The sequence below is a fragment of the Selaginella moellendorffii genome, unplaced genomic scaffold, assembly GCF_000143415.4.
Source record: "Selaginella moellendorffii unplaced genomic scaffold, v1.0 SELMOscaffold_25, whole genome shotgun sequence".
NCBI classification, from domain to species: Eukaryota; Viridiplantae; Streptophyta; class Lycopodiopsida; order Selaginellales; family Selaginellaceae; genus Selaginella; species Selaginella moellendorffii.
Genome location: NW_003314286.1, coordinates 850457 through 864768, shown reverse-complemented (window position 1 = coordinate 864768; position 14312 = coordinate 850457). Strand labels below are relative to the sequence as shown.

The following is a 14312-nucleotide window of genomic DNA, read 5'->3' as shown; positions in this document are numbered from 1 at the left end:
AGATTGAAATCCAGTTCCTGATGCAACTGTTCGAGAGAGTGATCTCGGAGGACTCCATGAACATCTTCACGTAAGTCTCTAGTTTCTTTTCCTAGTGTTTCTCGTGATTGGAAGCTAGAACTCTATCATTCATATATGACTTCTTCACAGCTATAAGCTTCTTGTTTCTTCTTTTGCATTTTTCTCTCAGGAAGGGAATTTGTGTCCATTTCATTGGAGATCTGTCCAGGCTTCCAGGCACTCTACGCTTGCTGGCGTGTCAAATCCAGGAGCGAACGCGCCACAACAAAGGTCTCAAGCTGGTGGTGGGATTAAGCTACAGTGGTCGACAGGACTTGGTCCAGGCTTGCAAGGCTGTGGCGGCGGAAGTCCAGCGGGGGAGTGTTGATCTCGACGAGATTGATGAGTCCAAATTGGAGAGCAAGCTCCTCACGACTTGGGACGAGGAAATCAGCGATCCGGACTTGCTGATCCGGACAAGCGGCGAGAAGAGGCTGAGTAACTTCATGCTCTGGCAGCTGGCCTACACGGAGCTCGTGTTTGTGCCCGAGCTATGGCCGGATTTTGGAGAGAATGAGTACCGGGTGGCACTGGCCGAGTATCAAGAGAGGGATAGACGTTTCGGGAGGCACCAAAACAAATAGAAATCTCTCTACAATGATCGAATAAGTAGCTTTTGATATGTTTTGATTTATATTTTTTATTTAAATGAGTTCTGTAAAGCAGTCATTAAAAAATCATTATATATATATTTTTAACATTATACCAATTGAGATCTACTAATTGCAACAACATTTAAAAGTACTGCGTGAAATTGTATTCTATAATATTTTGTATTAATATTTAGAAAATTGAAATATACAATAAAATATTTTAGCTATAATAATAGAAGTGTAATTTTTATTAAAAAATATATGTCAAATTACTTCAATAGTTGATTTTTATTGATATGTTATACATATTTAAATAAATATATATCAAAAATAAAAATAAAAATAGAATTTGCATAATGTTTTTAGATTGTCCTTCTTTTGGATCAATTAAATTTATCATAGAAAGATTAAAAAATCATGGAAGATACAAATAACAAATAAATATTTATTTAATATAGAATTTTATTTCATATACATAAGCATGGCAATTCTGAAAATTATTCATTATAAAAGCATACAAATAAAGTTTTAAAACTTATGATTTCGAAGTATTTTAGAATTTAGATATTAATTAAGTTACATGATAGTGGCTGTTTAATTTAGATTTATAAAAAAAATATAATACATACATATAATAAATTATACTTTTTTACTGAGAACACTCTCATTATTTATCAATTATCATTGAAAAATATGTTTTTGTGGTATAAAAATAGCGGTTAAACTTTATCATTAAAGTTAATAACTTGTTTGTAAAAACTAAACTTTAAAACTATTTTTACTTTAAAATTAGAAATAGTGATCACAAAACTATTTTAAAATGTTTAAAATGTGTTTTTTAGATTTATAAAATAATTTATAAACTATAATCATTTTAAATGTGGATTTTCTATTACTATATAAATATGGTTTTACCTTGTAATTAGTTGTTAGTCACCAAATTTATATATTTACTTGTTATAGATATCTTGGTCTTTATTTTTGAATTAAAATTTCGAATAAAGTAATAAATTAAAAATATAATAATTGTTTAATAGCATGTAATATATTTCAATTATATTGATAAACAAATATATTTTTCATATATATATATATCTCAAATTTATGTATAAGGTAGGTTTTGTTTAAAAAGTTCTGAACATAACATAATTAAAATATTGAGTTAATTAAATTAAAATAATCTAGAGAAATAAGGAAGAAATTTTAATTGTGTAAATGCCTAGAATATGGAAAGGGAATATGAAAAATGTGCATATCAATTAGGCTAAACACCTTAGTTTATATACAGGAGCTAGTGGTCTGGATTGAAACCAATATGACAATTATTAAAGTCCCACTATACTAATATTAATATATAGTATTGTAGCCATACACTTAAACCTCACATCATCCCCTCTTTTCGGAATAATAGAAAACTATCAGGATTCTCTTATAGATGGGTTGGGATTTAGAGGAATGTCAAAAGGAGGCATTAGTGGATTTGTAAGTGGTATCAATTGTTCATGATCCCTTTGTATGAAGTGTTTCAACCACTACACATATACAATTTCTAGAGGATCGGCCTATTAAACGTCATGCCAAACCTTATAAACTTGTAGTCTAACTTGCCACAACACTCGATACAGTCCTTTTCACTGAGCAAGAAGCCCTTTAGATAAACCATATACCAGAAGATGAGGAAAATGGACTATCCACTTTGTACTCCACATGTGAACGATGATAAGAGTTGTGACACCATTGTTGTCTTACTTATATATGGCCTAACTATTCAGCAGACTCTGCTTGGATAAGTGGAAGAATGTTTGTCAAATATTAATCCCATGGCCTAGCATCAGCAGCTTGTGGCAATCACGAAGGTAAACCCAGCTCCGTTGGTAATATTGGATCATGACCATACAGGAATTTATATGGTGAAGCACTAATAGAACTCTACACCCTTGTGACATATGTATACTGAAGAAACAGTAAATAACCATCCCAATCTGAATGTTGAAAGTTGACATACTTTGTGATCATTCTTTTGAATGTCCGAACGAGTCATTTCACCAAACCATCTGACTATGGATGATAAGCACTCATGAAAGTGTGGTGTATATCCAATTGAGATGTCAAAACATGAAATGCCTCAGCCATAAATGCGGGACCATTATCCTAAAGAATCTGCTCTAAACAAAAATGCTAGAATACCACTTGATTAAGGAAAAAGTATCCAACAGCAGTCGCAGAGGCACTAGCAAAAGTACCAACTTCCACCCAATGAGTCAAATAATCAAAAGCAATAATAACATATTCATTGCTAATAATCGATCATGGAAAAAGTCCCATAATGTTAACTCCACCAACTCAAACAAATGGGAAATTGCAATTGATTCTAACCATCCTTCTGCAGCATTAGGGGGAGTATTACGAATTTGGCACCAAACGCAGTTACGCACATATTGGATAACATTATGTCGCATTTCTAACTGATAGAAAGATTTGTGTCGCTTCTTGGTCATACAACGATGTCCTATATACCCGCCTAAAATAGGAAAATCATGGTAGGCATAAAAAAACCATGGAATAAAGACAAAAGGCATTACCAGCTATAAAGGATCATCATGATCCATCCCCACAAAATAAAAAAAGCAGTATTTAAGATGATATTGAGAATGTGAATGTCGGAATAACAAATTATAAGCAAATGATGCAAGATTCTTAAACCCATTTCAAAGCTTTCGAATGCATGCCTCAAGCTTTTAAGTCTCACGAACGTCATCAAGAGAAGGTAAACCCTTTGATAAAGAAAGATAGGGTCACTAATTTATTCATGCAAGGTCCCTCCATTACTTGCGTGACTTTCCAAATAATAATTTACATCTAATATTCATATTTAAGATTATATTTGCATACTTTATTAAAAATATTTATTATTACTTATGCCTGGATGTTCTAATATATTCAAAAAGCTGTATAAACGTTTTTGTTTTTATATTCACTGTGCATTTATTGGGCAATACTAATATTATTATAAAGCTATCATATGGTGCAAAGTATATGCATTTCTATTCAATTTCAAGGGATTGTATTAAGTGTTAACTGTTGTTTACAAGAATATAAAATTCAATATAGTGAGGTAATATTTCACTTGTAAATTCAAGTTTTCTTCATTCGAAAGGTTTATTAATAATAAACATAGGCTTCTTCATTTCAAGAATATAAAATTATAATTAGGATCCTAGGTCATATCACGAATTAGAAATATTAATATATATGTTAACAATAGTATTATTCTATTTTTAGAAACTTCCAAACAGCAAAAGCTTATAAATGTAATATATAGGTTTTAACACAAAAGGTACTAAGATATAATGGCTATCATAGTTAAAATATTTATAGTTTTACTAGTACTTGTATTTTTCTATTTTAAAGAAACTATTGCTCCACTAAATTTGAAATTTGGAAGGGCCAGAATATTAAATGCACAAGATATGGTAAAAGTTATTGGCTTAATTACAGATTTAATAAATAAAATTAACCACAAAGAAGATTATTCTCGTACTTATGGAGATGGAGGATCTGTTAGTGTTTCATGTGGAATTGTAAATATAGAAATTAAATCAAAATACCAATGCTCTATAAGTGAGACAGTGGTAAAAACAAAGGGAATAAATTTAAAATCTGGTTTTGAAAGACTTTTATATCCATATATAAGTATTCTTAATCTACATCTTTATGATTTTTTTCTAAATGAAAATAGTGGTTATTTCATACAATATGAGCTAGAAAACCGGGAAGAACTTCTTCAAAAAAGTAAACTGTTTGGTGGTTTATATTTATGCATTCTTGAATCTAATACACTTATTAGTCCTATGATTCTTTATAGTGGTAACTTTTTAGTCTCTCCTAATGAAAAAGATATTTTATTGTTAAAAAAAGATTGTAATCTTGTTCTTTATTTCCAGAAGACTCAAATTTGGGAGTCACATACATCACAAAATGTTAATGTATCTTGTGTATTAGAATTTCAAACTAATGGTATTTGCTTTTTATATAATAATTACCAAATAATTTGGAGAACTAATTCAGTTTATCCTCAAGATATAAGTTCCTTAAATCTTTATTACTTTACTGTTCAGAATGATTGTAATTTGGTAATTTCTACTGTACAATTTCCAAATAAAATATGGTGGGAATTAAGTTCTCATTCTTTATGTTAAGAAAATAAATTATAAAATAGACAATAATTTCTGTTGATTGACAAATTAAAGCATAATTATTTATAATTATACACCAAGTTTTGTCAATATTTCTGTAATGGTTTATCCTAAGTACTACAAGAACTCATATGTCAAATATTCTTCACTTTTATTTATCTATCAATATTTAGCAGTTATTAGCGTATTATGTGGTTTTATGTCATTTTATAATGTTACCCAGTGAGTATAGGTAGATAATAGTTGTATGCTAATAAACCCTGAAAACATGTAATTTAAGTTTATTTACCTTAGTCAACTTTGTGTACTTCTTTGGGAGATGCTTTTATAGTGGATTTTTCTTCTAGCAATATTCACTCCAAGCAATGGTGATTTAGATTTTTTTTATGCTCCACAACATTGATTTAAAATCTAAGTCAATGAAAATAACCGAGTTAATGTGGATAATGTTTTTCTAACTAGTATACAAATACTTGTTTAAAGATTAAAAACATAATTATGTTTTTCATGTGAGCTTTAAAAACCTTATTCTGATTTAAAATATTTCTTTTGATATTGAAAATGTCTTTAAGGTGATATTAAGAATGTAAATGCAAGAATGGCAAGTCATCAACAAGTGATATAGGATTTTCAAACCTTTTTCGAAGGTTTTGAATCCATGGCTTAATTTTTTGAGCCTCATGAACCTCATCAAAAGAAAATAGATTTTGCTCTGTACCTTGTGGACATTGAGCGTCAAGTATAACAATTGCTAATGGCACAAAATCCTCGTCTATAAAATTCATAGGTGCTAAAACAATAGGCTTGTCAGAAACATAAAAAGAGAGTGAAGGAGGAAGAAAAACTTAAAAAAGGGCATTAACATTAACCATAGAACTCCCCAAGTGATGAACAACATCATCTAAAGCTTTAAAGTGCACTGAGCAATACGACTAACTAAGTTCTTCAATAATGAAGTAACAGCAATATAATTTCCTTTTAGTAAGGTCCGAGAATTATGTAGATATGCATGAATTTTCTCAAAACCCCAGACTACTGCTAAACACTCATTCTCTATCATAAAGTGGTTCATCTTCGCCGGTTGTAATGTACGGTTGATATATATAATGGGATAGTGTTGACTATGCACACTCGGGCTCTTTTGCATTAACACACCTTCAAGACTAATATCAAAATCATCCACGTGCAAAATGAAAGATTGAGTGTATTTAGGATATGCCAAAATCAAAGGAATTGTCAATAACTCTTTAAGATCCACAAATGCCCGTTCACAATCTGCATACCAAATGAAAAACAATGTTAATGACCTCAACAATGCTTGCAATAGTGCAGTGCGATCAGAAAGATGATCCACAAAACAACCAAGATACTAGACCTTGCCCAAGAAGCTTTACATATCATTATTCACACACTTCGGAGTAGGAAACTTTAGAATAATCATAAGTTTGTCAGAATCAACTTGCAAACCCTCACGAAAAATATGGTACCCAAGATAAGTTGTATCCTTGGACCCAAACATGCACTTTAACTGTTTTAACTTTAAACCAACGTTTCGTAGCCAATCTAACACTTTACAAACATCATAGACGTGTTCCTCCCATGTCCCTCCAAGTGAATCAAGACATCATCAATGAAGTTAGTAGTCACCTTTGGCATATTGCAAAGAACCTCATCCATCATCCGCTAAAAAGTCGTTAAAGCATTGTTGAAACCAAATGGCATCACTAATAATTTGTATAAACCAAATGGTGTACAAAAAGCAGTCTTAGGAATATTTTTTTCAGTTATTGCTACTTGTTGGTACCCAAAAACAAAATTTAGCTTGGTGAATAAACAACTTCTCCCCAGATGATTCAAGAGACTAGTAGTGTGAGGAAAAAGGTACACATTTGGGATCATCACTTTGTTTAATGGACGATAGTCAATGCAAAAATAAATACTCCCATCAGGCTTCGTCACAAGATGAGGTTCATATACCCATTTGCAACTTTTGAATAACACCTTTTTCTAATATTTCTTTGACATTTGCACGTAAAATCTTGATCTTTTTGGGGGATTGACAAGGAACAGGAACTTATAAGACACAAATCCCAAAACCCTAAAAGTGGAGTCAAAAGGGTGCCACATGGTAGTGGCCGAAATGAAAGCCAAATAGGAATAACACATTTGGACTAAAAGCTCCGACTTAGACAGTTGAGAGTGGGAGTGCAACTCTCAACAAAGTGCTCGAGAACAAGTATGAAGCAAACAGTAAGTGAGTCTATAGAAAAAGGATACAAGATGACTAACACATGGAGTCCGAAATGGATTTGAAATGGACCTGAGATGGACCTGAGATGGAGTTTGAGATGGACCTGAGATGGACCTGAGATGGACCTGAGATGGAGTCTGAGATGGACCCAAGATGGACCCAAGATGGAGTCTAAGATCAACCTGAGATGGATCCGAGATGGACCTAAGATGGACCCGAGATGGAGTCCGAGATGGACCCAAAATGAACCTGAGATGGAGTCCGAGATCAAGTCTGAGATGGAGTTCGAGATGGACCCAAGATGGAGTCCAAGATAGACCTGAGATGCAATCCGAAATGGAGTCCAAAATGGAGTTTGAGATAGACTCGAGATAGACCCAAGATGGACTCCAAGATGGAATCAAGATTGAAACTGAGAGACCGAGACCGAGACCGAGACTGAGTCCGAGACCAAGATTGAGTTCGAGTCCAAGACTAAGACCAAGTCCGAGTCCAAATCTGAGTCCGAGTCTGAGTCCGAATACTAATATAAGTTATTGGGTGAAAGTCTAAAGCGATCGTCCCCCAGGGGGGCGGAGGGCTATAGAAGGGTTCCAAAATTATAGTAGGGAGAGTGTGGGGGTTGGACCCCAGTGGAGTCAATTTGGCCCAAGAAAGTTATACCTGATGTTGGGTGATGAGATAACCATTGGGAAGTCCAAGACTAAAGTGAATACAGACTGACAAATGGGGTAACTTGATGAAGTGTTCAAGAGTTGGCTCTAATTCCCCCGGGAAATTGAATGGTTGATACTCCCAGTCCAAGCGTGGGTGGCATTATCTACTTGGATACCTGGCATGGCTTAATGGAACCTCACTCTAAGTCCATGGCTAGAGCACCCAAAGACAGAAGGCGGGGAGAATACCCATAAGGCTCGCATAGGGCCACAGTGTTCCAAAATGTTGTCCCAAAGTGCTAGATTGTGGAAAGGAAGAGGAGTAGTCTTTTGGTATGGCGACTAAAGATACAGTCACATGGTGAGGAAGTCCCAGAGGACAATGGGACTTGGTGGTCAGGACTATGGGCTTTGATCCAGTGGCAATGTTGGTGAACACAATCATGGACGGAAAGGGACTTAGTGGGGACTTAAAAAGGGATATTAGAGAAGGTTATTCCCCATATCTATGGGCATCCTAAGGATGGTAACGAGTGGATATGGGATGATCACTCATGGACGGATGGCCCAGTCTTTGAGAGACAAGACTATGATATGGGTGGTGTTGGATCATCAGTGTGACAAAGGTGAATGGGTATAGCTTTAGAGTAATAGGCTGGTATGTCAGTGGTACCTTTGGGTGGTCATGAGATTAAACACATGCAACATTTAGACCAAGTGCAAAGGTTGAGTGGCATAGATGCCATTTTTGGGGCTAACAAGTCCCTAAGTCCAGAATAAAACTTATAAAGGTTGTGAGTGAGACTCCAAAAGTATAGTAGGGAGAGTGTAGGGGTTGGACCTAATTGGAATCAAATGACATGTGGCAATCTTGGCCCCAGATGATAGGTCAAATTCAAAGAAATTAGCATACTCCTTCATAAGCTGGTCAACCACTATAATACAAAGATTGTTGGAAGAATAAAAAAGGGAAGAGTAGAACAAAATAGAAATGTACAAGGAAGTAGTGGGAAGACAAAAGTAATAGAAGTAGAGGTAGAAGTAGAAGGATGAAGTGGTATGAAAGTGAGAGGAATAAATGAAATACAAGGAAGTATGAGATAAAGGGGAAAAGCCTCAAAGTCATATTTAGCATGATTGCGCTACAACCCATACCAATGATGAGGTCAAAAGCTTGACTTGGCACCACCTACAATGACTGTAATTCAAGCTCAAGATCACCCACATGCACAATCAGGTTTACCTCATCTCATGCACATGCATGTGTACGGCCGTTGCTATAATGAATGAAAATTGGTTCTACCATATGATGCAAGTGTAGACGGCAACATGTGGCAACAGGTTGAGCAATAGAAGATAAACTCGAACTTATATCAACCAACACGGAGAGAATAATATGAGACATTTTGTTATAAAAACGAGCTTGGAAAGTAAACACTAGATGAATCAGTACTAAGTGGACCCTTTGATGATACTCCCAAAAAAAAGATGAAGGTGTCACTGACTTATTCGCGCAAGGTCCCTCTGTTACTCGCATGACTCCTTGTTTCCCGGATGCATCTCAGTATTTAGACCTTCCACTACAGCAGCACCAATAAGATGTTGTTGACGCCAAGGTGTCCACCCAAGAAATGGAGGTCACCAATCTGGAAAACACTGACAACACCGATAAGTGTAATCAACTTCATCACATGCCTAATAGCAAATGTCACAACCACAACCACATCTTTGCCCTTGTCTTTGAATTCGAGCAATAGTAGCATCAACCTCCATTGGAACAGGACCATCCCTCACAAGAAGTGGAGTGGAAGGATGTATAGGGAGAAGTGGAAGAGACGACATCTTATAATATTGTGCCAAGCGAAGAGTATTGTCAAGGGTGGCTGGAGCAAGTGTATGTATAAATCCGACAAGATCTTGACGAAGTGCTAGCCACAACATTCCTAGTTTGATCCTCTCTGACATATTTAGCTCCACATGAAGCAAGAGGCTTTGGAAATGAACGCTAAATTGGATCACCACCTCAGATGGCCCTTGACAAAGACGATGCAATTGCTGGAAATCATTATCATAATCATCAGCATGTCCAAATGTGCGTTTGAAGACATTATGGAAAACACTCCAATCCCCACGAGTGGTTGCACTCAAACCATTGTATCACTACAACACTATCCCTTGGAGACACATGGGAAACTCATGTAAATGTCGAGTATCATTCCAAAAATGATATGTGGCAATTATTGTGAAGTGATTGAATCAATAGTACATATCATCCCCAGGATTCCTACGAAAGAACTCCGGTTAAATGCAAAAATTGGCACCAAAAAAAAGAGGAGTTGTACTATGTGCTATGAATGTTGCTATCAACTTAGTTTGGTTGTTCAATTATAATTGCATAGCATCAAACAATTACACCAACTACTACTCTAGAGTCAGAGGAAGAGACTACTACTCTGCCATGAAGATGAATAAAAAGGAAAGAGTAAAAGAAGAGAAATCATAAAAAAACTAGAAAGAAAGGAAGATCTAGACAATGGAAAAGTTAAATTTAAACCAAAATCCTGAAAAGAAAGAATAAAAGAAAGGAAATAGAAAATGTTAAATCTAAACAATTCAAAAGTTAAATTTAAACCAAAATCCTAAATCCAAACACTCTTAAGGACAATGGAAAATGCCCCTCACCTCCACCAATGTGAGTGCTTGGAATATGAAAAGGAAATATAGAAAATGTGCATATCAATTAGCCCTAAAACTCTAGTTTATATACATGAGTGAGTGGTCTAAATTGAAACCAATCTGATAGCTACCAAAATCCCATTACGCTAATATTAATATATGGCATCATAAACCTCACAATTGTTTTATATAAATATGTTATAAATAAGTGGTATTTAAATTAATATTAAATTGTTTTTTATATTTTCATTATAGAGAGATTGAGTTTGATTCTTAAGAAATTTTTCTAAAAATATATTTTTTAGTTCTCAAAATTAATTATGAAATCGTATCATTAATCATTTATTTTATATGATTGATTATAGTCGAATGATGTAATGTCATTATTTTTAGTTTTCTTTTGAAGTGTTCATTTTTGCAAAATACAATAGAAAGGTTAATTCTGATTATGAGAATAACTTTTTGATGAATACAAAACATTATTATAAGTTTTATTTTTTGAAGCATGTATAAATGATATATAACTATGTTAGTTTAGTAATATTTAATAAATTCTATAATTTTTTTAAATAGATGAATTATAACAAACCTTTAACTTAGAAATATTAAATTTTAATTAAAGTTTATTTCTTCTTTTGAATTAGTGATGACATTAAAATTTCGTTCCTAATTAAATATAACCGGTTAGCTTAATCTTTCCAGATTTAGGGTTTATGGAGATGAAGGCGGCGATTCTGGGAGCTCAGGAAACTGCTTCGGATTTTATCTCTTTCCTCAATGCCGCGCCTACGCCGTTCCACGCAGTCGGTAAGATCGTTTTACTTAGCGATTCGTGCCTGGCCGGCGCGTTTGATTGCCATTTCTCTTCTCCAGCCGAAGCTAAGCGAAGACTAGAAGCCGCTGGGTTCACGCAATTGTCCGAGAGGGATTCCTGGGCGCTCTTGCCCGGCGGCACTTACTATTTCACGAGGAATTTCTCCACTATCGTCGCATTTGCTATTGGCAAGAGGTACCTTTTCCTTTTTTTTCTTTCCAGTTTTGGTTCATTGTTTGTTTTCCAGGTTTTACCCTGGTTGTGGATTTGCTATCGTGGGAGCTCACACAGATAGTCCGTGTCCAAAGCTCAAGCCACGCTCAAAGGTTAGCATGTCCGGTAGATTTTTTTCTCTTCCCTGATGAAGTTAGTTTTTTGCTTGGAAGATTGTCAAAGGAGGATTTCTGGAACTGGGAGTCCAGACGTATGGCAGTGGTTTATGGCATACCTGGTTCGATCGGGACCTTACAGTCGCAGGGAGAGTTATGGTCAGGCGTGGAAATGGCTTCTCTCACGAGCTCGTTCACGTCAAGGAGCCAATCCTTCGCATACCAACGCTAGCTATCCATCTTGACAAGTACGAAAAGCTCGATTTGTTTTCCTCTTCTTTTTCTTAACGAGTGCTGGATCGTGTTTTCAGGACTGTTTCTGAGGGGTTTAAGATCAATACCCAAACACAGCTCGTTCCAGTTTTAGCTTCCTGTATAAAGGTGAAGTTCTATGTTGGAGTGAATGATTGTTTTCATAGTTTTTGTGTAGGATGAATTGAGTAAGTCGCTCCCTGATGAAAATGGAGCCTTGGTGGCGGAGGACGCAAACAGCAAAGCCGAGGCACACCATCATTCTCTCCTTCTAAAGGTATTTTACACTTCAAAGGAATTTCATGTTTACTCTGGTCTTCAGATTCTTTCTTCGGAGCTAGGCTGCGAAAGCGATGATATTTGTGACTTTGAGCTGCAAGTCTGTGACACCCAGCCCAGCTCCATTGGTGGCGCTCTCAAGGAGTTTGTTTTCTCTGGCAGGCTCGATAATCTTTGCATGTCCTTTTGCTCGTTGAAGGTAAAAAGCCATCTCTGTTTTCCAGTTTTCTTACTCGTTTTTCTCCAGGCCCTTATCGACTCGACCTCTGAAGCTTCCCTGGAGAACGAGACCATCGTGCGAATGGTTGCTCTGTTCGACCACGAGGAAGTCGGATCCAACTCCGCACAAGGCGCCGGCTCTCCGGTGATGCTGGATGCGCTCAAGCGGATCACAATCTCCATGGGAGAGGAAAGCTCCCAGAACGTAAGTAAACTCGTTCGCACTTATCTCTTGCTTGAAGTTATCTCTTCCAGGTAGAGAAAGCAATCCAGCAAAGTCTGCTAGTGTCCGCTGATATGGCACACTGCTTACATCCAAACTATATGGTAAGGATCTTGGAAAAACAATGTTTTTGAACTAAACAAACGCCTTGACCAGGATAAACACGAGGAGAATCACCAGCCAAAGATGCACAAAGGCCTCGTCGTGAAATATAATGCGAACCAGCGATACGCCACAAACGCAGTCACGTCATTTATTTTCAAGGAGATTGCGAGACGACAGGACCTTCCAACACAGGTGATAAGAATTTTTTTCCAGGGGAAAACCGTGAGAAAAGCTAACATTTTTCTTCTTCTCTGGCAGGATTTCGTCGTCCGAAACGATATGGCTTGCGGATCAACGATCGGGCCAATCTTAGCTAGCGGTGTTGGCATCCGAACGGTCGACGTTGGCGCTCCCCAGCTCTCGATGCACAGCATCCGCGAGATGTGTGGAGTTGACGACGTTGGTTACTCGTACCGCCACTTCAAGCTCTTCTTCGAGGACTTCTCAGCACTGGACCAGCACGTAAACGTCGATTAGTAGTCTCCACACTCGACTTGATGGTCCTGTTGATGATAGCTCCCAGAGCTAGACGCTTGTCCACCTGATGGCTCAGCTTGGCGATTGCCAAAGAAATCCGTGATGCATCGGGTTCCCGGAGGCGGAGGATGAAACTGCTGTCTCTTGGCCTTTGGATCGTCGTTCTCTTCCTCTTCTTCTCCTTCTTCTTCGGCACTGTCGTCCTTCTTCTCCTCAAAAATGTCCATGGACTCGTCCAGGAAGTCGAGGAACTCCCTCTTTCGTTTGACAGCCGCCTCGAGGTGTGAGAGCCGGAGACTCTTGCGCTTGCCTTTGAGCATCTCCGAGAAGGCAATCGACGTTAGGCTCTCGATGAACTGCTGTGCTGCTTGGGTGATGGCCATCAGCGCTGGACGAGCCACCACCTTGATTTCTTTGTCGAGCTTGATGATATTTTTGATCCTGGCCAGTGGGAATGAAACACTGATGTTGGTGGCGTTCTTTTCCTTGGATCCATCGTTTGCCGGAGTACTTTCCATGCATTCATCTGTCATAGAAAGCCTGTGAGAGAGAATTTTATTTTCCTTAGAACTCACCAGGCTCACGGTTCGTTTCTTCCTCTACTGCGGGCATTTGTTCCTTCGTGACATCCTCCTAAAGAATAAGAATCAATCAGAAACTTTGCTCTTCTTTTCCTTTTCGAGTGGAAGGAACCTGTTCTGCTTCGCTGCCGCCTTCTTTCTCGGTAATCTGGAAAGAAGGAAACTATAGAACTTCGATTTTGATCACAAAGCTTTCTCACCTCGTCTGGATCATCACCAATCGCATTCTCACTCGAGTCTTTCTCGAGCTCCACTGGCGGCACAGCTGATGTTCCATTGAACTCTTCCTCGTCTTGCGCTCTCTTGAAACGGGAATGCCGCATTAGAAATAAATTTCAATCCCTTCTTACCCCGTCATCGATATCATCCAAGACCTTTTCTCCAGGGCTGGCCGATTCCGTCTCGATAGGCGCCGCTACAGTAGCCCCAGATTGCCGCTGCCCTGCCTCGACAAGAACATCCTGGATTGGATCGTCCGCCATAGCCATAAACCCTAGCTCCCCCAAACTTTGGCGGGAAACATTAAAAACCAAGAAAACTATTCTCCTCGGTTTATAAAAAAGGCCGGCTTTAGCCCTGGCCGTTGATGTAAATGATCTGA

General features: G+C 37.2%; 3 protein-coding genes across 4 annotated transcripts; 2 read left to right on the top strand and 1 right to left on the bottom strand.

Moving 5' to 3' along the window:
- Window positions 1-7: 7 nt before the first annotated feature.
- Window positions 8-749, top strand: LOC9637232 (isoprenyl transferase). Its single transcript, XM_002974725.2, has 2 exons — window positions 8-70; window positions 191-749. Exons 1-2 carry the CDS (start codon window positions 21-23, stop codon window positions 642-644), a joined length of 504 nt encoding a protein of 167 aa, XP_002974771.2. The 5' UTR covers window positions 8-20; the 3' UTR covers window positions 645-749.
- A 10398-nt stretch (window positions 750-11147) lies between these two features.
- Window positions 11148-13280, top strand: LOC9636703 (probable aspartyl aminopeptidase). Of its 2 annotated transcripts, XM_024679438.1 has the most exons (11): window positions 11148-11239; window positions 11306-11441; window positions 11494-11572; window positions 11633-11823; window positions 11887-11956; window positions 12006-12104; window positions 12150-12305; window positions 12354-12530; window positions 12581-12652; window positions 12705-12845; window positions 12912-13280. In XM_024679438.1, exons 1-11 carry the CDS (start codon window positions 11152-11154, stop codon window positions 13128-13130), a joined length of 1428 nt encoding a protein of 475 aa, XP_024535206.1. In that variant the 5' UTR covers window positions 11148-11151; the 3' UTR covers window positions 13131-13280. The 2 variants fall into 2 exon arrangements, with proteins under 2 accessions (XP_024535206.1, XP_024535205.1); XM_024679437.1 differs by having other exon boundaries at window positions 12705-13280.
- Window positions 13103-14207, bottom strand: LOC112347877. The gene is made up of 5 exons (XM_024679440.1): window positions 14062-14207; window positions 13912-14013; window positions 13824-13859; window positions 13706-13763; window positions 13103-13656 (listed from the first exon to the last, which is right to left on the bottom strand). Exons 1-5 carry the CDS (start codon window positions 14197-14199, stop codon window positions 13127-13129), a joined length of 864 nt encoding a protein of 287 aa, XP_024535208.1. The 5' UTR covers window positions 14200-14207; the 3' UTR covers window positions 13103-13126.
- Between the last annotated feature and the right edge of the window lie 105 nt (window positions 14208-14312).